Here is a 23,748-nt window from a genome sequence, read left to right on the forward strand (position 1 = left end):
AACTTAGTGTGGAGCTCCAGACAAAAGGGTTATCAATATGTCCTGCGTGGAGAGGGTTGGCAATAGGGCTGTCCTCATCCACTTTAGGGTATATTCTGTTCTGAGATGTTCCTATGAAGGCATTCCAGTATATTTTTTTCATGGTTTGGTGATGACTATTGTATTTTGTTTCCTTGGTTTTATATTTTTAAATAACTTTCGAAAGAAAAAATCCCAAATGAGAAAAAGAAAGCTATCTTTGGTTTTTTTTTTTTTCCTGATAAACACACCTTTCTGTTGCTAGGGAGCCTGGCATTCTTTTAATCTCCACCCATATCATGTCACTCTTGCTTCTTGTCTTAGGGTTTCTATGGCTACCATAAAATACCACGGTGAAAAGCAACTTGGGGTGGAAAGGGTTTAGTTTATTTCAGCTTACTCTTTCACAACATGCTTCATCACTGAGAAACATCAGGGCATGAACTCAAGTAGGGCAGGAACATGGAGGTGGGGGCTGATAAAGAGGCCATGGAGGGATGGTGCTTACTGGTTTGTTTCTCCTGGCTTCCTCAGCCTGCTTTCTGATAGGATCTAGGATTACTAGCCTAGGGCTAGAGTCACACTTGCTGAAATGGTCCCTCCCACATCCATTATCAATCAAGAAAATGTTCCATAATTATGTCCATGGGCCAGTCTGTTCAGAACACTTTCTGAACTGAAGTTCCTTTTTCCTAAATGAGTCTTGCTTGTGTCAAGTTGTCATAAACCTAGCCAGGACTCTTCTCTTGGGAATTTGCTAAACTAAAACTAGATTTGTTAAACTTCAAGTTCAGCACTAAGATTTCGTGAGGGCACATCCCCTGTGTGTTTCAATGCATCATTTTCTCTCTGTGGACAGGACCCCAGCACCATAATGTGTTTGTCTGAGACCTAGCCAGGCAATGACAGGGTGACTCCACACCACAGGGGACTGTTGAATGATCCTCTTCACAGAGTCCCATGGCTTCTGCTGTGTGTTAGACTTGACAGAACCTGCTTCTGGGATCTGTAAAACACCCTATCCAAGAGGAGCCCTTTTCAAATGATAAAAATAGAGCTATTCCCTGCAAAAGCAGAAGGGAGGGAAGCTACTCCATGCCACCCATCTATCCTGAGAGTGACATGCCTTCATCTCCAGTTGCCCTGCTCAGCAAATGCCATCACAGTTGATAGAGGATGAAAGGCTGCTTGGCCCAGCTTCTTGGGTGAAGAAAATACTCCCATCTTCTGCCTTTCTCTGACTCATAGACCAGGACATGCATGGTCTGGGATCTGTCATACTTTTATTGTCTAGGATAGAGATGGTTGTAAAATGACATCACTACTGCCTCTGGCTCCTTCTCATTCTTAACAGCACATTGGAGTTATCTATGTTAGAAACCAGATTAGATGTCACAATTCTGCCTTCTTTTCTTCTGTAACACACATACATCTTGCAGGTAACTGTATTTTTGGCTTTTAAGAAACAAAGCACACAGACTAAACTTTGAAGAAAGAAAAATCCTTCTTTCTTATACCAGAAGGTCCATGTAAGAAATTACTTGTTGGAACTATAGTTTTCTAAGGACCCCAGAACAAACAGATAATGGCTGAGTTCAGCCAACAACAATCAGTTAGCATTTTCTATTTTTATTAAATTTCCTATGTGGAATCCTGCATGTGGACCTTATTTGTACGGATGGACTACAATGAAAATTGCATTAATTTTCTACACTGTAAAGGTCAATAATTGAAGCATGAACCAAAAAAACGATTGTGTAAAATGTTGTAACCCATATTTATGAAAGGTCATATAAGACAATAATATCTTGTTTTCATTGTTGAAAGCATAAATACTTTTCCAGAGTTTCTTTTCTTGTTCCAGCCCAATGGTTACTTACATAGGCTGTTCCAGCATTTACTATTAACATCAGGAAAATGGAAGTATAACGGAATGTAATAAAATTAAAAATAAAAACCATTTTGCTTCTTGATATCAGAAAAAAAAGCCTGCTCTGATATTCACAATATAGGTTCGTTTTTGTATAACTTGATGTGAGGGGACTTGAACGGCTTCTTCTTTCACGGTCATTGATGATGGTATGTGTACCTGTCAGTGTTAATGGGAAAAGAAATCCATTCATTTCTATCAGATATGAATAAAACCAGATAATGGATATGGTTTTTTTTTTAAACAAGAAAAGTCTAAGTACTCATTGAGAGACATTCTGCAATAAGTAAAGACGAATGAGCATGGCATGTACTGTTCCTGATTAGAAAGCTTAGCATTCTGAGACTGAAGAGACAGCCCACTGGTTAAGAACACTTATTGCATTTGCGGGAGACCTGGATTCTGTTTCCTGCACCCACTTCTGGTGGTACACAAGAACATATAAATCTGATTCCAGGGGGAATCTGTTACCCTCTTATGGTTTCTGCATGCAGGTGAGGCACATACATACACTAGATATACACACACATTAGAAAATAGCTCTTTAAGTACTTAGAGTCCCATTCCTGTCAGTGTTTAAACTGATTCTCCATCTTGATCTGCATGCATGCCATGTACTTGGGAGTTTCTTTTAGAGTTAACTTGCGGTTTTCTTTTGATGTGGGGCCCAGGGCTACCATGGTTAATTCCTAGAGAGGTGAATTGTTTGTTCCCTTAAACTAAAGAATATTCTTGACCATGGATTGTTTGTCTGACAATGTATCAGAAAGAGGAGTTTTGCTCATTTTCTTTTGTGCCTTTTATTTTTTTCTTTTGTGCCTTCTTAAGAAAGTAAAAATAACAACAGCGGCACACACACATAAACACACCCCACACACAGAGATGCATACACACAGACATATATATACACATAGAGACACACATGGAGGCACACATAGATACAGACAGAAACACACATGCAGACAGACCCAGATGCACAGACAGACAGAGATTAACATACCAACACAGACACATAGAAACACACAGACAGACAGACAGACAGACACACATACCATGTAGATCAATCAATGATTTTTGTTAATTATCTGGCAGTGCCAGTTAATAATTACAAAGTATAATATTGCTAAGAAAAGAAAAATTCTAGCAAGCTTTTTTGAATGGATAGCTTTAGGTATGCCATCAAGTGTGCATGTTTGTGCACACAGTTTTTGAACAAGCACAAACCTTTATGCAGAATGTAGGGCAGAGAGTTCGATCATCAAAACTCCTAGGGTAGTAAAGTAAATGGCCATTTGTATATAAGCTCTGATAATTTGATTTAATGTGCTTTTTATTGATTTGGTCATTTTATTACTAGGTTTCTACCCCATTGTACTACTTTTAAGGTTTTAGTGGAGGAATGGGATGCAGCCAATTCTTAATGACCAGTGGATGTGTGATTTGAATCACAAGAGGGCAAATTCCTGAGTTCCTGGACTTCTTTGACATATTATCTCATGTACAATTCCTTTTTGAAAACTCAGTCTCCATTCTTCAGAGGATTGAGACTTCATTTCGTTCAGAAGGAATCCAAAATTGTTCTTAATTTAGTCCTTGGACATTATTCGGGTACTTTGCTTGTCATGACACTGAGCAGAGTCCCTGGTACTTGAAGATGTTTTAAAACATCCACTGTAAGTGTTGTTCTTGGTATGTGCTTTCAAACAATGTGAAGCAAGACACACCAGGCTGTAAATTCCATGTGTCTTCTTTGCTGTTATTAAGTAACATTGCTATCTAAAAATCACAGAGTCCAATGCTCTGTTTCTTCAGTAGTCAGTACTACACCAACCTGATTACTTTCCCATGTCTAAAATTATTCCATGAAGCTAAGGGAGAATAAACTGGACACTGTATCCTGGTTATCCATGAACCATTTTTCTTATTAGTAAATTGTGTTCTTTCCCAATGTCACACCAGTAAACTATGCATTATGGTGCTTTCTCCTCCCCCTCCTATTTGATATTCCTTCCTCTACACTCTAAAAGTTATTTCTTTGTTTATTAGTTGTGGTTTTCTTTACTTTTCTTAATAGTTTTGAAGCTGCCTGTGTTGCCTTGTATTTGAAGCTAACTATTGGAGCTTGAAAAGATCACCACCCAATAGTCTTTCTTTTTTTAAGGGTAGTAATAGTTACTCTTGTGTTTCCCAGTGAAAGCTACTGTTCTGAGATGGCCCACCCCATCCTGTTTCCCAATTATCCAGGAAGATTACAAGAATCATTTTAGATAATTTATAAGTTGACTGTTTACTAAAAAAAAATAGTAGGAAATAGAGTTATCACATTTTTTCCTACCAGAAAAGTATTGCATAAAGAAATGACTGTAACAGTATTAATTTAAAACAAGACAGTAAGACATTTAGATACTCAAACTCATGGAAACATTAATGACTTTATATTGTCCAAGCACTGGAGCCTTTTAAGTCCTTTAACTCATTCAGCACTCAAAATACACCACTGGCTGTTAATTCCCTCACCCATTAATTAACAAATGTCACTGAAGAGAAATGAACCCTTCAGCAGTTTCTCTGTCATATTCACAGTAGGACTCAAATCCAGATCCTCTGAGCTAAATCTTATTGATAAATTGTATTACAATGTATGGAAACAGGCATGTTACTATTCATTCATTCATTCTACCCTGAAGCAACACAATATTTGCTGATGTTTTTCTCTGTAGCAAATTCCCCGTAAATATGAAGGTCACAGTCCCATAGGTGCTCCCATGAAAACTGCAGTACTAGACAAGTCACACTTGCATAGAGTTGGGAAATAGTTCAGGCTGTTGGAGGAAAATATTGAGGGAGTCAAGACTGTTTATAGGAGCTGATATTTGTTTGAGTCATTTCAGTGTATGAGAATCACCTTTAGCTTTTGAAATCTGTGTGTATGTGTGTTACATATACCTTATTGGGGTGTGTCATGCATGAGTATGGAGGTCAGAAGTCAGATGCCTTTTCTACCCATTCCCCATCTACTATTTGCTAAGACAAAGTTTTTACTGAACCTGAGGTTCATCAATTCAGCCAAGTGGACCAGCCAATGATTTTCAAGAATCTGTCTTGCCTGTCTCACCCTACTAACTCCTTTCCAGATGATTGCTGACATTTCTGGCTTTTTATGCTTATTCTGGGACCCAAACCAACAATCTTATGGTAAGATGACAGGTACTTTACTGAGTCATATCTCATTCCTACCTTTTATTTCTCTTAATCAGATGAATATCTTACTCATTAGTCTCTTCCTTTTCCTACCTAGTAGAAAGGTAAAGGATACACACAACAATGCCAAAAACCATCACTCCTTATGGATCATGAGTCGTCTTTACCTTATGGCAGCATCCGTTTGTCAGCTGGTCCAGAGAATTAGTCCACTCAGCATTTGAGTCCCAAAAATTAAGGATGGCTGCTTCATTTACATTTGTGTGTTTCTAGTATCTTCCTCTGGATGTCAGGGATTGTCATCTTTCATTTTTCTCATCCTTTCATTTGACACCAGACAAGACTCCTGTTTCAAGGTGAAAGTGCATGTTGATAGACAGGAGGGCAGTGCTCTTTGTCAGGATCAGATGGTTACAGCAGGATAAAGCTGCTTTGATCAGGTATTGATTCAAAAACAGTTTTGTGTTCGTTTCTCAAAGTGAAAGATCTACTTGAGATGGAAGTACTCTCCAGAAAGAGCATGCATTGCCTTTCTCATTTATTAAAAAAAAATCTGTGTGGCTGGAGAGATGGCTTAGTGGTTAAGAGCATCAGTCACTCTTTCAGAGGACATGCTGGAATCAGTTCCCAGCATATACATGACAGCTTGCAAAGGCTGCCATGAGATTGGAGTATCAAGGATTCTGATGCCCTCTTTTTCTGTTCTATACAGACATACATATAAGATAAAAATAAATACATCTCATATTACCTTTGTGCATGTATGTCTATGAGTGGGCCTCTAGATGTATATGTGTCACCGTATACTTATAAACATCAGGTAACAACCTTGGGTATTGGTTCTTGCCTCTTCTACTGTGTTTGAGACAGGGTTTTTGTTTTTTGTTTTCTATTATTTGTGTTTTGCTTTATGTTTTTGTTTTGGGTTTTTTTTGGGGGGGTTACAGCTGTGTACTCTGGGCAAACTTGCCCATGGGCTTCTAGCATTACACCCCCAATTTAATAACATGCCCCTTAATATTGACTCTACCTGTGCACTTAAACATGCCTCACGGGCTAACCATGAAGTAGGTTCCTAGTTCCTGAAGTTAACATTCCTAGGGAAGAGTTTTCAATATCATGTAGCAGAAAGACTGGTTACAAGTCCTTTGTTAGCCCAGACATTTAGGGCTTTTTTTCATGCTAAATGCCATCCAGTCAATTTCCAATGGTGATCATTCAAGTTGTCAAATTACAGTTCTCTAATATTCAATGAATTAAATCAGACAGTATATTTCTCTTGGCTAAAGCCCCAGTTTTGTGTCTGGGTGGCTGACATTACTGAGAGATTCTTGAGATAAAAATTTGGTCTTGATCCTTTGGGGACTTGTGAGCATTCTTTGACAAATACCACTCAATTTTTAAGCATGTCAAAAGTATTTTTTTTTCCTGTCAGGGTCAATTTTCAGGATTATCTCTCTGATTTTGCTTAGATAATTAATAGAGAAATGAATGTTTTTCTAAACCAGAGCAAGCAGGAAAGATTTAAAGTAACATACTGATTATATAATTAATTCTCAGTTGTAAATTCATTTGACGGTGTTAATTCTCTCCCAGAGGCTCAAAGCTCTGCCATCGCACCTACAGAGCTATGTTCACTGGAGATACAAGGTAGCCAACAAAACCTTAAGGAAGGCAAGCTCATCTGATGTATTCTCTGTGATTTTTTATTATTTTATTTATTTATTTATTGCTTTAATAGAGTGAGCAGCTGTGTTATGCCACAGGCACATTATTGATCCTTAATTTAACTCTCTATAAAACTTAGCCAAAGACTCAACCTTCTAATGCCCTATAAACAAATGTGCTATTTGAAGACAGTGATTTTGCATTCATCTTTACATGATTAAACACTTTTAAAAATTTATTTTATTTTTTATAGTCCAGCTGTTGTCCCCCTCCTTGTCCCCCACCCACACACAGTTTATCATCCCATTCCTCCTCCCGCTGATTCCAAGAGGATGAACCCCTCCCCCAACCAGGCCTTCCCACTGCCTGGGGTCTCAAGTCTCTCAAGGCCTAGGTGTGTCTTCCCACTAAGGCCAGACCAGGCAATCTTTCCTATGTATATATGTCAGGGGAGGGGGGAAAGGGGGCTCAAACCGGCTCATGTATGTTGCCTGAGGCTCATGTAGGTTGGTTACTCAGTGTCTGAAAGATCTCAGGAGTCTGGGTTAGTTGAGTCTGCTTGTTTTCCTATGGGGTTGTCCTCCTCCTCAACTTCCAGCCAAGAATTGGAACTTGTCCTTTTCCCCCTTTATTGACACCCATTCTTATAGAGCATGAAACAAATCAAAGCAAGAACTGGGGAGCTGGGGCAATGGATAAACGTGGCTAAAATGACTGGATACTCAAGCATGAGGATCTGTGTTCGTATCCCCAGCTCCCACGTAAACAGTAACAGAGCAGTGCAGCCCATGTATAATACTATCTCATGGGAGGTAGAAACTGGATCCTCAGAGCAAGCTGGCCACCCAGACAAGCAAAGCATCAAGTCCTGGGCTCAATTAATAAACTCTGCCTAATCCATAAAGAAGGATGGAGACAATGCCATCAACCTCTGGCACCCACTTCCATATGCCTCACATGCACCCATGTGTGAACATACACACAAACATACATACCGCATGCACACATGTAACCCAAAAGACCCTTGTGAGATTGGATTCTGGATTTGAAATCTTTTTTTTCTCCCTCTGCTATGGATAACAGGTGCTTGTACATCAAGTAGATCTCCGGTCAAGAAGAGTCTGCTTAGGCCTCTATCCTTTTGCGGGTTTATAATCATAAGGAAGACCCCGCTGTGACTGTGCGGTCAGTTGCAATCATCTTGTTCATTTGTGCAGTCACACCAATAGTCATCACTCTTTTCGACCCACAGTTCTCTGTATGAGTCAGGAGCCTCTGTGGCGAGAAGACCAGGGGGCGTGCAGACACTGTCTGTCTTTCTGAATGAATCACTCTTACTCTTCCTAGGCAGTGTGGTGTCAGCAGCAGATGCAATGTTGTATCTGCTAAACTGTTATCACCACATCCCCTGGTTCAATCTGAGATGTGTAAATAAAGCCAGCGGGGTGCACATCCAGCTGCTAGACGATCTCTCAGAGCATCAGGGCAACATGAACTGACTTGTCCCAGAAGAGCCTTTCTTAGGAAACCCAAATGCATTCCAGTATTCTTTATGTTAGACAAAAGACTGTTCATCCTTTGTCTTTTTGCCTGCTTGAAGGGAAGGGGTTCAGGTTAATGAAGGAACCAGGTAATTTACATATGTTATCAGGCTTCTTTCCTGATTTTTTTTTTAAACAACTTTATGCAAACCTAGGCATATCTGGGAAAAGGAGATCTTAATTGAGAAAATACCACAGTAAGATTGACCTGTAAGGAAGGTTATGGGCTGTTTTTTTTTTTTTAAATGACTGGTTGATATGGGAAGGTCCAGCCCACTATAGTTGGCGCCAGTCTTGGGTTTTTAGTTATAGAATGTATCAGAAAACAGGCTGACCAAGCCAGTAAGCAGCGTTCCTCCATGATGTCTGCTGCAGTGTCTGCCTTAAGTTTCTACCCTAACTTTCCAATAGGGTGGGCTACAAACTGTAAGATATAAAAGCCTTTTCTTCCTCAAGTTGCTTTCGGTCATTGTGTTTTATCGCAGCAGTAGAAAACCAACTAGGACTTTTCATCTTTGCCTCCTACCCCAATCCAGGTCAAGATTATGTGAGTTTCAGTTTTCAGAACTGCAACTAAGGTTCAAATGTTAAAAGTTATCATGCTTGCTGCTAAGGATAATCTCTGACTCCTGAGTGTCCAGGTTCTGGTCCTCATATGTTTGTGCAGAATCAAGGCTAATGAGATGTAATCATGGTAGGCACTCCATCCATGGGACGGGCTAGTGGTGGTCTTATAGAGTAGAATGGTTGCTCCTGAAAGTGATTGTTGTAAAATGAAGGCACTCTGAAAGCCTGGGCCACTTTGCAGAGGTTCATTTCCTTTTCTGCTAACTAAGATGCCAGGACCATGCTATTTGAATCTTCCAGCCATGGGAATTGAGAGGCAAATAACTTCTTTATAAATCACTTACCCCATGTATTCTGTCATAGCGATCTAAGTGAGTTAATGTTCATACAAAGCTCATCCATGCTATTCAGAAGTACACCTTTGGTTTTCTAAAAATACAAATAATACTAAAGGCTTTGTGAATATTGCTATATGGCTACTTGTTATTTTTAAAGCAATAAAATGGATATATATTATTTGAAATAATTTTTATAGTATAGGAAGGGAGCAAAATGTTGACTACTATAAAGATTAGTATGTTTCTAGACTGTGTATATGTATGTATACATATACATATATATATATATATATGGAGACAGAGAGAGAGACAGACAGACAGACAGACAGAGAGAGACAGAGAGAGTGAGAGAGAGAGTGAGTTCATATGTCTTAGGAGTTTCATTTTACACTTTATCTGAATTTTCATCTATTGATCTAAAAATCACTGATTACATATAAGATTCTTAGATTAAAAATGGGTGGAAACTTTTCCTCAAAACATTGCCAGAAAGCATCAAATAGTACACATTCCTCTGAAAGCTGCATAAGAAAATCCCAGGGAAAATGGGAGGGAGGAATCCTTAACAGGAGCCAATTTTTCAAGATAATGGATTGTATGGAAATTCGAGAGAAGAGAAACTCAGAGACACCAAGAGAGCAAATGGAAAATTTTAAAAAGTCCCTAAAGCATTAGGTACTTCCTCTATAGAGTGAGACATTCTTAGCAGGCCAGCCCTGGATTTAAGTCTATTGCTAGATGTTTGTTAACGCAGACAATTTTCTTGCTGTGTTTAGACTCTAACATCTTAGGAAGAGAAGGATTAGTGTTGGTGCCTCTCAGTCATGTCCATTGGCAAATTAGTGGCTTAAAGGTAACTTCAGAAGTACAGAAAATGAATGTCTTAGTTAAGGGTTTATGGCTGTGGGGAGGCACTATAACCATGGCAACTCTCATACAGGAAAATAGTTCATTGGGGTTGGCTTACAGTGTCAGAGGTTTAGTCTATTATTGTCGTGGTGTGAGGAAGGCATGGCTGCATGCAGGCAGACATGGAACTGGAGGAGCCCAGAGTGCTACATGTAGGATCAGCAGACAGGAGGATGTAAGTGCCACACTGGGCATGTCTTGAGCTTCTGAAACCTCAAAGCCTTTGTCCTAGTGATACACCTCTTTCCACAAAGTCACACCTACTCCACAATGCCACACCTCCTAATAGTTCCACTCCCTATGGGCCAATGGGGGCCCTTTTCCATCAAGCCACTGAAATGAAAGAATGGGTAACTTGATGATTAAGGGGTAGAATTATGGCGTGATGGAAGAGGAGAGACAGAAGTCAGTGTGTCTGAGTGCCCTGAAGAGGCTACTCTAATTCCATAGGACTTAATTTCAATTGTTTATTTTTATAGATTTATGATACCTAGAATGTTGCTTGGTATTTTCTATATACCTGTCAGGTTCCCAAACAATGTTCCAAAACATTGACATTGTTACGCATCCAAGGTCTTTCTCTTTCCCTATATCCACCCATTTCTCCACTGGGAAAGAAATCTAACTCTGTTGAGTCCCTGTGGCAATTGTGTGGGTCCCAAGAATGCAGTCAGATAGAGCCAGCTAGTCTTATCTTCTAGTCTACTAAGTTCTACCACTAAATAGTAGAGTGGGAGGGTATGAAAGATGCTAGTCACATACGTAACTATGAAAGTACGACTACTACCTTCCTGTAAAATAGAGGCTATTATGCCATGATCAACACAAAGGGACATTGTCAAAACAGCACCAAAGCCATTTAAGGAACAGAATATATCCTTGACCCTAATCATGAGGATATATACTCCAGATGAACATATTCCATGTCATATTATAGAGGATATGGGAAATATACTTCATTGGAATGAATACACTGGAAAAAATTGATCCCTTCCTATATTAAAAAACTTCAGAGAAAAATGATGTATCATATGTCCCTGTTTTTTCAGAAAATTTTCATTTGCTAATAGTCTTCATTTTAGGGCTTAATAGTCTTCATTTATTTCATTAAATAAGTATTATATTTAACATTTACATAAAAACAAGCTGGAGCAAGTTGCTTAGGCTTTAAGCTTTCCCAATGATCATTACTATTACCCTTTGAAATCTGTAGGTAGCCAACCTCTAAAGGATGAACAGTAGGTTAAACCTAGTAGGCAAGCAGAAAGTATCCATCCCTAACTCCTTCCAGGGGCTAGAACTAGATATCTCTATAGTAGATAGTTAATGATCATTAATAAAGCAAAATGCCAACCTGTTTCTGTCTCAGGAATGTGTGAAAACTCATCTCATTCCTCTGTCCCATGATCCACCAGCTCTACCAACCTACTGTCCCATGCCATGGCCTGGGCTGCAAGATACACAAAACCTCCAAGCTTCTAATTCAGAAGGATTAGTGCAAAGAATAAGAAGTATATAAATGTGTTTTAAATATATCCAGAATTAATCCATGCCATAGATAGGGTGATGGGAAACTAGCCTGGATGCAAGATTAGGTTTTCACCACCCAAAGAGTACACATGGAGGGACCCATGACTCCAGGTGCGTATGTAGCACATGATGGCCTAATCTGGCATCAATGGGAGAGGATGCCCTTGGTCCGGTGAAGGCTCCATGCCTTAGTATAGGGAAATGCTAGGGTGGGGAGGTAGGTAGGTGGGGAAGCACCCTCATAGAAGCAGGGGAAGGGATGATGGGATAGGGGTTTGCTGAGGGAAAACCGGGAAGGGGGATAACATTTGAAATGTAAATAAATAAAATAACCAATAAAAAATTTAAAGAAAACCAAGAAAACAACAACAAAACAAGATGAGGTTTTATTTCTCCTGCTATATTGAATAATATATACTTATAAAAACTTGCATAATGCACTTCAGTATTTAAAGAAGAATGATACACATATAGTTCAATGTATATAGCTGAAATGCATATAAACTTATAATTTAACTTAAAAAGGATACCTGAATAATATACCTATATAGGTATATGTATATTTAATAAATAACAATACTCTGATACTATTATCCTAATGGTAGTTGTTGGTATGCTGCTATATTTAGATTGCTCGGTGTTGCTATAGCAAAATACCCAGGGCTAGGATACGTAGCTACTCAGTGGAAAAACCTATATAGCTTATGATTCTGTTAGTAGGGAAGACAGGTACGTTGTCTGGGATCATATTGTTATGTCACATTGTGGAAGAGTAAAAATGGGCAAGTATATGGAAAATATCACTTATTTCATATTCTGATAAATGTATTTGAACATAAAATATAGTTTATCTCAAAATATAAAATAGCAAGCCCATAGTCATTCTGAATAGTTTCTATAAAATAATGAAATAAGGAAACATCTTATTAGAAACACTATCTTTAAAAATGTAGAGAAATTTCATAGCTATGGATATTAAATGTACCCTGTGTATATAAAATTAATATCACAATAGAATTAACTATTTCTTCCATCTGTTACATTTATTGTGAGATTTCAGGGTGCCTAAGTGCTCGTTGAGAAAGTAGCTCTTAATTTTGTCTACAGTCGTGTCGATTAAGATGCTGGTTTAATGTCCAGTAAGTTCAACTCTGAAGATGGTTAAGAATAACTTTTTGGATATTAGAAATGATAGGATGAAATAAAAGTCTACAGAATGTATGACCCGTGACAGAATGGGATAGAAAAGGAAAGGGGAGCCACAGACAAAGTATATTTGTTGAGTGCATCTGAGTGTGCCATGCATGGCCATTCTTCATGTGTTAGCATCTAATATTCACATAATCAACATAATGACTTTTTAATTTTAATGCATATGTACTATACAGTTTTTGTTAACAATGTGTTATAAAAATAAAATGAAGGAATTCTTACTGTATAGCTAATAAATCAAAATGAGTTAGTTGATAATTTTAAATGTACAGATTTTAATTGCTCTGGCTCTTAAAAATATGCAAATCTGAGTCTCATCTGTGGATACCGAATACTCAAAGCAAAACGTCAAATTCATTTAAAAACTGAAAGGATGCTGTCATGATCCTTCATTAGTTTGGTACACTAATTAACACTTAGGTTTTGGATCTCTTGTAGAAGGGAAAAAAATCAAACAATGAATGTAGAAAGTTTCTTAGGAAATTGAGCCACACAGAAACTTGAATCATTTTCCAAAAAATTGTTTTGACCTAAAGTCAATGCTGCTGCAAAGAGGAAGCGCCTTTGCTCCTTGGGTCAAGCTCTCCAGTGCCTTCAAATGCTCCTTTGTAAACACAGGGCTTATGTAGCAGACAGAGATGGGTTTTGACCATTGTGCCCATTCATAGGCGATTGTGGGTTGCTGAGTATGAATGAGGTTGCCTTGGCAGCATATCTAATTTTGAGCTCAAACTGCTTAAAGAATAATAATAAGGGGAAAATAATTTAAAAGTTAAAGATAGTAAAACTGCCTTGCAAGGTTGTCACTGCAAGAAGAAACAGTCTCAATGTTTCCTGTGACACCAAATGATGGGACTGGGACTAGTTCAATGAGTGGATTACACATACCTGCCCTATGCTTTTACCCCTAACCACCAAAGGGGGTGGTAGTTTCATCACTCCACCCCTGGCTCTTTTAAAATGAAACAGAAATAGAACATAAAAATTAGTTATTTGTCTTTCTTTGTTTCTTTGCTTGCTTGTTTGTTTTCCTTCCTTCCTTCCTTCCTTCCTTCCTTCCTTCCTTCCTTCCTTCCTTCCTTCCTTCCTTCTTTCCTTTCTTCTTTCCTTTCTTTCATAGTATGGAAGGTACCCTAGAAGTGGTTCCCCACTGAGTGTATACCTGGTAATTCATCATAATTCTAACCCAAGTAACTATCTCAATAAGAAAGTTTTGTAAAGACCCTTACTGTATATAGCAAGCATAGTAGGCTGAATTGATGCAGAGAGACAAGACTAGAGAAGAGATTAGCTAAGAAATACTATAAAAATACCATTGTAGCAATTTGTGTAATAATTTCCATAATCATCAAGTTATATTAATAGTGTTATAGCTACTTAGCACAGTAAAATATATTGAAGATTTTCTAAGCACAATGTAGAGAAGTAACATTCTTAGACAGTGGACACTGAGGAAGATAAGCTTAGATAGTACTCCTACCTCATGAATAAATCACATAATACAGTGTCAAGTCTGCTTGCTGGCTGTGGCACAAAGGCCTCTGCAGTCCAGCTGCCTATGGCATGTCTTTGATGCTTGCTTTGTTTTTGAAGTTGCCAAAGGTTGGTTGAAGTTTTCCTGGTGTCTGCAGTGTGTTGGGGACATGATGACAATGTACCAGTTTTTGTAAGAAGTCACAGCACTTAGAAGTGAATTGTATTACTCCAGAGTGACCTGCTGTTACTGTGGAGCATAGCTGCAGCACTGTCATAGAAGAGGACATAAGCATACTTTAGGCAACCTGAGGAGAGAGGGGGAAACAGCTGGACACACCGAAGTGATTACAAACTTCTCTGGAGGGACCTGAAGCCTCTCAACCCAAGGACCTCCTGTTATCACTTTGGATCCTACGATTGTGACTGGGAACCACAGTGTGTATGGCAGCAACCAAAATAGTAAATTGGCCTTTATATCTTGGAGCCAATAAACATGTGGAGAATGTGGTTGTTTGGAAATTACTCTTTCTGTTTTCCAAGTAGCTAATATAAATCTTGCTTTATGTGTTTTCTAGGAGTCTGAGAAAAAGGGAATAATTGAGAGAATCTATATGGTCCAGGACATTGTTTCCACTGTCCAGAACATCTTAGAGGAAGTTGCTTCATTTGGAGAAAGGATTAAGAAGTAAGTTCTGCCCATGTTCAGTGGTATGTAAAACTAGATCTGGTACCCACAGGATGGTGGGGGAAGGAGGTGCTAGAATCCTGTAAGTGACAAAGAAAGGAATGGAATTACTCAAGCTGGGGTTTGCTTCATCTGCCTTGTCCTTTGGGGTGGTCACCATGAGAGATCTAGGGAACTTCAAAACTGGGATGACAATATGGTTCTATTTACATGACTAATTTTTTCACTATTATTGAAAATAGATTCTTGACTGGGCAGTGGTGGCAAACCCTTTAATCTTAGCACTTAGGAGGCAGAGGCAGGAAGATCTCTGAGTTTGAGGCCAGCCGGTCTACAGAGTAAGTTCTAGCAAAGCCAGAACTACACAAAGAAACTCTGTCTGGAAAAACAAGACAAAAAGGAAACAAACAAACAAAAGAAACCAAAACCAAAAACAAGAAAACAACAACAACAACAAAAAAAAGAAAGTAACAGCAACAAAACCCAATTCCTTTCTCACTTAATATATCCTGATTATGGTTTCTCCTCCCTCCGCTCTTCCCAGCTCTTCCCCACCCCCTCTCTCTTCCAGATCTACTCATTTTCTGTCTTCCATTAGAAAAGAACAGGCTTCTGAGAGAAAACAACCAAACGTGATAAAATAAAATATATTGATAAAAGAAAACTATCACATTGTAGTTGGAACATTAACAGAAAAAAAAGATACTAGAAAGAAAAGAGCCCAAGAGAAGACACAAGAATCAGAGACCTACTCATTTGCCCTCAGGAATCCCAAGAGAACATTAAACTGAAAGCCATACTATAGACGCAGAGGACCTGGTGCAGACTCATGCAGACCCTGTGCATGCTGCCTCCGTCTCTGTGGGCACAGCTATTAATCATGCCTTTTTCCCTTTCAGAAATATCCTGGTGTCAGTGAAAAGCCCCTGGATTGATTCAGAGATCAAAGGGAAGAAAATGTGTACCAGGGATTCTTTAAGTCTGAACCCCAGAATCCAGCAAATCACTAAAATAAATTTTCTTATTTCTCCAAAATTGGTACACAACTAATAGTATATTAGGTGGAGGGATATGAAATTATTTCATATCATCCATAGATATCTTAGGACATATTTTTCTTGTTTTTTGGTTTTTCAAGACAGGGATTCTAAATGTAGTCCCAGCTATTCTACAACTCACTCTGTAGTGCAAGCTAGCCTCAAACTCAGAGATATACCAGTCTCTTGGCTCCCTAGTGCTGAAATCAAAGGTGTGTGACACCACACTACCCATGAGGACTTTCCTTGTAATCATGCTAGAGAATACATCTTTCATCCTAGTAGGCCCAGTGATCTCTGAACGGATTTATTCTGTTGTTTACCATTGTTATGTAAATGAGCAGGTATGCTATGTGCCCAATACAATTTTTTTTACAAAAGCAAGCAAAACCAAACAAGCAAAAGCAAAAACAAACATGGTAAGGACTTTTAGTACAGCCTAAGATGCTAAAAGCTGTGATTAAGTATGCAGTCCAAGGTCACAGTTAGTAAGCCTCAGAGTTTGGATTTGAACCCGTGTCCTTTACTGTTAAACAGTAGTAGTATTAGTCTCTGAGACTTTTTTTTTTGTAAAGAAGAACAACTGTAATAGGAAAACAGAACTAGATAGCTTTAGTATATAAAAGCCAGGTAGGATGCTAGGGAAAGCTGGATGAGTGAAAAATATGACTTAAAAGAGAGGGAGCTAGAAGGCCAGACTGGACCACTTCTAAGCAGTTCCTAGAATGGGAGAAGATAGTTTGGCAAATGGTGGATGGGGGCTGCATCAGATAGGTACCCTGTACATAGACTCAAATCCAAACACTGTAAAAGATTCAAGGAGAGGTAGGGGAAGAAATCTGCCCACAAGATAGGGAGAGAAGTGGTGATGTTTAGAGATGGGGCACATTACAAAAGGCCTTCAGGAGACAGAAAAAAGTCAATGAAAAAAGTAGAGTGAAGAATGTACTGGGGCTAGGAGAATAAGAGGATGTCGAGTGGGGGCAAGGTCGAGGAAGGAAGATGCTGTTTGGTACAACTGTCTGCATTCTCGGACATCTCTAAAATACAAATGTAGCTGTTGTGTAGCCGATAATGTGAAAGGAAATGTGTGTGAGGGGAGAGCAGGGTGGCGTGATTTAAACAGGCTCTATCTCTACACTGCTTTTGATGGGCAGCTGTGCCCAGCACAGCTGTGGTGGCCATGCCTGGAACGTGTTTACAGGCCATGAACAGAGCACTGTTCTGCCCAGCTGCAACACAGGAAGGCTAATAGGCTGGACTCTTATTAATTCCTTGCCTATTCATTATTACAGTGACCTTAAACTCCCTGCCGGGCATTCAAGTGGGATGTCATTTGTCACACACTTGGAATTCTGTTGTAATTCTGTGCTTACAAACCAGGAAAACTTCTAGCCAACTTTTGGCAACATGGACCATTTTACATGAAACTTTTCGAGCAATTGTCCCCACTGCTATGTGTACAGGGCAGAAGCAGTATTTTATCTTTCCTATTTATCTTTTCTGATCACTTGTTCTAACGTGCAAATTTCAAATATGTGTCCATATCACATTGAGAATTTTCGTCGGTGCTGCACTCTCCTGGAAAGCAGGTCAAATGATCCCAAGGAGCTGAGACATACTGAATGTCTCTTTATGGAAAGATGGTTTCAACCCTGTGTCTTTGAGTATCTAGGTAAAGCTTCAAGGAGGAGTTGATGAGATTAAGAGGCCCTAGGAAGGCAGAGGTTCACTGGTTTGGATGGTCTAGAGTGTAGAAGACCCACCTGTATAACATAGGACTGCCCTTAATGGGAAGTGGTGTTAGAATTACAGGGAATCCATTGGAATGACAGCAGCACATTTTGTGTTTACCCTGAGAGGAATATGTTAAATGAAACAGATTAAAGAACAAATGCCCAGAAGAGTATTACCAAGCTAGCATGAGAACAGTTCACATACTAAATGAGGGAATCTTGGATATGCCACAGAGAAGAATCAACAGAAATGGGTGGCCAGTAGCTTTTGCTTCTAAGAGAGCAGGTATCTAAGGGCTTCATTTGGCTAAACCTGAGGGGAAAAAAAGTAACCATTGAATGATCATGAAATAATCCCAACACAGTATGGGGATGCACTCATGTTATTGGATGTTACCCTAGCCATGTTTGCTAAGTGCCTTAAAATTTCCAAAATAATATCCTCACATGGTGGTAGGGTCATGCAAACAAATTTAGCTTTCCACCCTTACCCCCATGATTGGAATTTTGAGAGCTCCCAACTCAGGGAAACTACTCAAGTCTATGAAAATATTTCCTTAATTATTTGATTTTAAGATGGGAAGGCTGGGATTGACCAAGGTTGTTCAACTTTGGGAGTCCTATAGAAGACTCCCACTAGGACTCTGGCCTTTGGCATACACACACAGTGCGAACTTTCAACTGGCACACACATATGTTAGGGTCACATGAATTGACATCTCTCTCCATCTTTTCCAGTCATCTTGTCCTCCATCTTAGATTTTGACACTCAACTGTGTTGAGAGATTGGTTCTCAAGTTCTTGATTTGTTTGTCATGACTGTTAATTGCATTTTTTAAAAAGAGAGATTTTAATTTCTACTTCTTCCTTACTGGTGTTTAAAAGTGGAATACATCTTCTTCCTTTATTTCAATTGACTTTCATAGGCTTTGGTATACAGCTCTTTTTTTTAAATAAATTAATTTATTTAGTTCACTTTACATCCTGATGACAGTGCCCCTTTACTCCAAGGGCCCCCCTCACATAGCCTCTTCTACCCCTCCTCTTCTGAGTAGGGAGGAGGCCCCCTGTGGGTTCCAACTCACTGTGGCACACCAAGTCACTGTGCTGTAGTTCTTATATGAGGGGGATTTTGGGTTTTCTATTACATCTTCCTGTCATTTAAGAGACTTTCATCCTTTCGTCATAGTCCATGTTCGTTTTAGTTCTGTTTGGAGCATTGGTCATGTATAGAAGATAACACCGAGCAGAACTTGGTTGGTAGAGATCCCTCCATGTCAGAGTGAGAGATGCCAGCCAGCACTGCACCACCAGGGAAAACTTCTGCTACAAGTCGTTGTAGAGCTGTTTTTGAAATTTACAAGGGTTCCTTTGGTGCCTCATGATCGCTCAGTTTTATCCATGCAGCTGAGTTGAGTTTGTCACTTTTTCTACATATTCATCGGGTTGACCTACTCCTTTCTGTCTGTTATTTTACGGAAGTGTTGTGGTTGACTTATAGATGGGATGCCAAGCTCACCACCCCAGAACGAACTTTCTGTGCTCTGCGATAGGGTACCTTCATGTACTTCATTTGAGCCTCTCTATTGCTGGATTTTATGATGTATATGCATGACTAGGATTTTACCGCTATGGTGAATACTGTGGCCAGTTAATTTTCTGTTTTTCGAAATTCCTCACAATTTTAGGCTCCTGTATTCTGTGAAAGTTTTTGGTGGAGGTAGAGAATTTTCATTTCCTTCCGTATCTGAGATAACTTGTTAGGGACGAATCTGGGAGTATAGTTTTTTTCTTAAGGTTTTTAATAAAATATTCATCTCTTGTTCATAGATTTATACACATATATAGTAAGTCATACTATTTTTCTATCATTTATATTTCTGTAGGCTCTAACATTTCTATAACATGCGTCTATAAAGTATAACTACTAGAAGTTACCATAGTTTGAATGTTCTACTTTTCTGTGTTTGTGTTCATAAATATGCGTGATGTATAGATATTGTAGAAGAGTGGTCAAATGTAGAGGACAGAATAGAATGTCCAATGTCTTTCTCTATGGATCAGTGCCTTATTGTCTTGAACAGGGTCTGCCACTGAACTGGAAGACTGCCCTTTCTGCTAGGCTGGTTGGCCAGAAAGCTCTGGGGAAACTGCCTGTCTTCACTCAATTCTGGGGTTACACGGACATGCAGCCATGCCTGACTGTTATGATGCTGGGGATTTGAACTCAGATTCTTAAGTAGCACAGCAAGCCCTTAACATGCTGAGATTCCTCAGTCCTGCTGGTGTATTTTATATGTTAGCAAAATCTACAGTGTCACCTTCCATAATACTTGATAGTTGTTTTACTTATTTTCTTCCTTAACAAAGATTTACTGCTTATATTAGACTTTAGAAGGAACATATGTTTGCCTTCATGGATTTGCTTCCTAGTCTTCTTTCCTTGGCTACTTTTTCTCATCAATTTCAATGCTCTTCTTCATCTATTATTATTTTTCTGCCTCTGGGCAATTACATCACTTCATGTTAATGTAAAGATCGATTCGTCCACATTTTCTGGTAAGCAGAGTTTTAATGCCATGACAGACATTTTGCATAGCAAGAATAATTTTTTGCACTTAGCTAAAGCCATTTTCTGAGTTTTTATTTTGAATTCTTCCTTGGCTAAGAAGTGTGTTGCTTCATTTAGGTTACTATGGAAATTTTCTGCACATCATTTTGATTCTAGATTGTCATTACATTCCTTTATGTTCAGAAAATATTGGCCCAACAATAGCTTATTGCCATAATTTTTCCTGTAATCTTAGTAAGTAGATCATTGACTATATCGTACTCTATTTCCCAAGTTCAAACTACTGTGGTCATATCTTATATGTGCACTAAACTTTATTTTTGACGGATTTCTTATAAAGTTACATAGAGATCTTTTAAAACACTCCACTGTGATTAAGAACTATCCCTCCTTGCATTTTGTTGGTTTTGGCTTTCTATATTCTCGTTGCTGTTTTTTCTTTTTAAACTTTTTATTGATTCTTTGTGAGTTTTCACATCATGTAACCCAACCCCACTCATCTCCCATCTCTTTGTATCTGCCCTCTGCCCTTGAAACCTCCCCTGCATAAGAAAATAAAAAGCAAAACCAAAACATCTCAGCATGGAAGCTGTAATGAGTCACACTGTGTCACACAGTATACCCTTTTGTCCACATATCTTTACTTGCAAATATTTGTTTCAATGAGTCATTGGTCTGGCTCAAGGCCTCTGGTTTCTGGTACGCCATCAAAACTGGATCTTCCTTGGGACTCTACTAGGATATCCTGTGTCATGGAGACCCTGCAGCTTTGGTCCTTCCACATATTCTAGCAGTTCATAAATGAGGTAGATGTTGGGATGGGCTAACTTAAAGCCCTGGATCTGGGCATGCGTGGTAGCTGAGTTGGTCAGCCCACCAGCTCTTCAACACCCACCTCAGCTAGCTCACCCAGTGCTGCAGTCTACAAAGAGCAGAGTTAGCTCTCCAGTTCTTTTGCCCAGGAGAGAGGGACAGAGCCTGCTCTTCTCAGTGCTGCAGTTGGTGAAAGGTGGGACGATCTCTTCAGAGCACTGCAGCCAGTGAGGGGAGGGCCTGCTCTTCACAACCTTTGGACATCAATATGGTCCCAGGCTGCAAACCAGACCAGGGAAGTCTGCATGATTTTTAATGGTAATATGAGCCATGGGCATTGACACAGACCCCTTGCAGCTGCATGGCAATGAACCCAGACATGACCCTCAGTGGCAGCATGGGCTGCATCATGGCCTAAGGTGGGAGGGCAGGCTACTCACAACAGGCTCTTTGTCTCCACCTTCACATCCCCAGCTCCACCTCTCTTCAAAATGCTCAAACTATTTTGCTTCTCTTTCTCTCCATCTGTCTTCTACATACTTGTACATTATGGTGGCTTCCATGGCTAGCTGGCCTCTGAGTGTCTTCAGCCAGCCCCTCATGACAGGCTGGCCTTGAGTATCCTCAGCTCACTGACCCTTCTGCTGCTGTGTGGCCTGACACAGACAGGACTCTGGATGTTTTTGTTGTTTCTGCACATTAAAATAGTGATTTTTGATGAATTAATTTATTAATCATTTGGATGTAACCTATTTACTACTAAAGAAATTTTGCTGTCTTGTTGAATTATATGAATATAGCTATGCAACTTTCCCTTTGTTAGTTTCATGATCCACGTTCACCTAATTTTTTTCAACATCCCTGGCATTTTTTTTCCTGATCCCTCTCTTGCATCTAACATTTGATATCTTTCCATCATAGCATGTACATTATGCAAATTTCATGTGATTATTAGTAAGTTTCTATGTCAATGTCTTATTTTTGAGTATCCTGTTCATTCTTAATAGTTTTATGAGTAAGTGTTTTAATGGCTTCTTATTTTTTCATGACTTCTCCATATTAAACATGGTTGTATAATATGTCAAGTTGGCCTCAACACTTGAAATCTTCCATCTCAGACTTGGTTTTCTGCCTTTCCTGGAGGTGCTTATTTATGGAGTCAGGTACCCTTTGGTGTTGGGTATGAGCTGCCATTCCTTGGATTGCTCTGTTGGGGGCACTCAGATATCTGGAATGGTAGGATTTACTGCCGGAGGAGATTCTGCCATAGCTCACTTTGGGCAGCTACCAACTGGAGATTTATCTGTTTGTTTTCCTTTAAATGTTGCTCTCAAAGAACTTTAATCTGCACAGGTAACCTAACCTTGGATTGCAGCCCTGCCTTCCTGGATGCCAGGTCCTGATGCTGTCTGTTTACTCCTTCCTGTCTATTTCTGTAGGTCTTCTTTTTTGTTCTTTCCTCTTTCATTCATTCTGTTTTTCACGTAGCCTTACTGTAAATATATAGACATATGCTTTCCCCCATGGTTTTCTATTAAATTATTGATTTGGGGATTCCCTGGGCTTTTTATTTTGTCTCTCCCACAGGTAGCATAAACAACATATAAACCTCACATTATATATATATATATATATATATATATATATATATAAAATTCCATTTTTCATTGTTGTTTAAAATAATTTTTGGTAGAATAATTATGTTAAAGTTGAGTTAATTTCTAGCATCCTCGTATTAGTTTCAGTTTTTGCCATTACATTATTTTCTTATTTAGCTGAGTGGTGGCCTAGTTTCTTTCCAAAGAAAAATTTTCTCAAACCATTTGTCTAGAATTTTACTACTTTTTTTTTAAGAAAGGTTTATCTTTAATCGTTTTGTACGATCTAGTCGTTATTTACCTTCTGGTCCACCCTCCTACAGCTCTCCATCCCATTCCTCCTCTTCCCTGTTTCCAAGAGAATGTCCCCACGCCCCACCCTACCCCACCCTACTCCACAAGGCCTCCCCACTCCTTGCGGCCTCAAGTTTCTCAGAACTTAACTCTTTTAAGAACATATATTATTGTTACAAAGGGAATTATGAGTTATATTTCTTCCTAAAAGAGAAATTCACATTTAATTCCTTCTATTGTCTTTAGACTGCTCTCTGATATAATCAGATTTCCTCTCATATTTATGTTACGTTTGCAATATAACAAAGCAATACAAGCAGCTAAAATGTGTTAAATAATTACAGGTGCCATGTGAGGTTTTAAATGCTTGGTGTTCATTAATTCATTGGCTAGTATGAGCATTACTGTAAGGTAGATATGATGGCTTTTCATTTTTGCATCTATAAAATGGGAATGATACAGAGAGAACCTGGGTACATTACCTATGGCTTTATGTTTGGTTAGACAATGTTAGAACAGAAAAGCAATTTTTACTTACACAGTCCTAACATAATCTGCATAGGTCAAAGTGTCATATCTGATATATATATATATATATATATATATATATATATATATATCAG

The 23,748-nt window shown here is 38.9% G+C and overlaps 1 protein-coding gene across 3 annotated transcripts in view; it reads left to right on the forward strand.

Annotated features, from left to right (window-relative positions):
• The window catches only part of Mctp2 (multiple C2 and transmembrane domain containing 2), a 225,234-nt gene that overhangs the window by 184,963 nt on the left and 16,523 nt on the right, over positions 1 to 23,748 (forward strand). For all 3 annotated transcript variants that reach the window (XM_028776708.1, XM_028776709.1, XM_028776710.1), the window contains one exon: positions 14,966 to 15,075. In XM_028776708.1, coding sequence (XP_028632541.1) covers positions 14,966 to 15,075 — 110 coding nt within the window. The remainder of the gene's footprint in view (positions 1 to 14,965; positions 15,076 to 23,748) is intronic.

This window comes from Grammomys surdaster, unplaced genomic scaffold, assembly GCF_004785775.1.
Source record: "Grammomys surdaster isolate TR1022 unplaced genomic scaffold, NIH_TR_1.0 271, whole genome shotgun sequence".
Lineage (NCBI taxonomy): Eukaryota > Metazoa > Chordata > Mammalia > Rodentia > Muridae > Grammomys > Grammomys surdaster.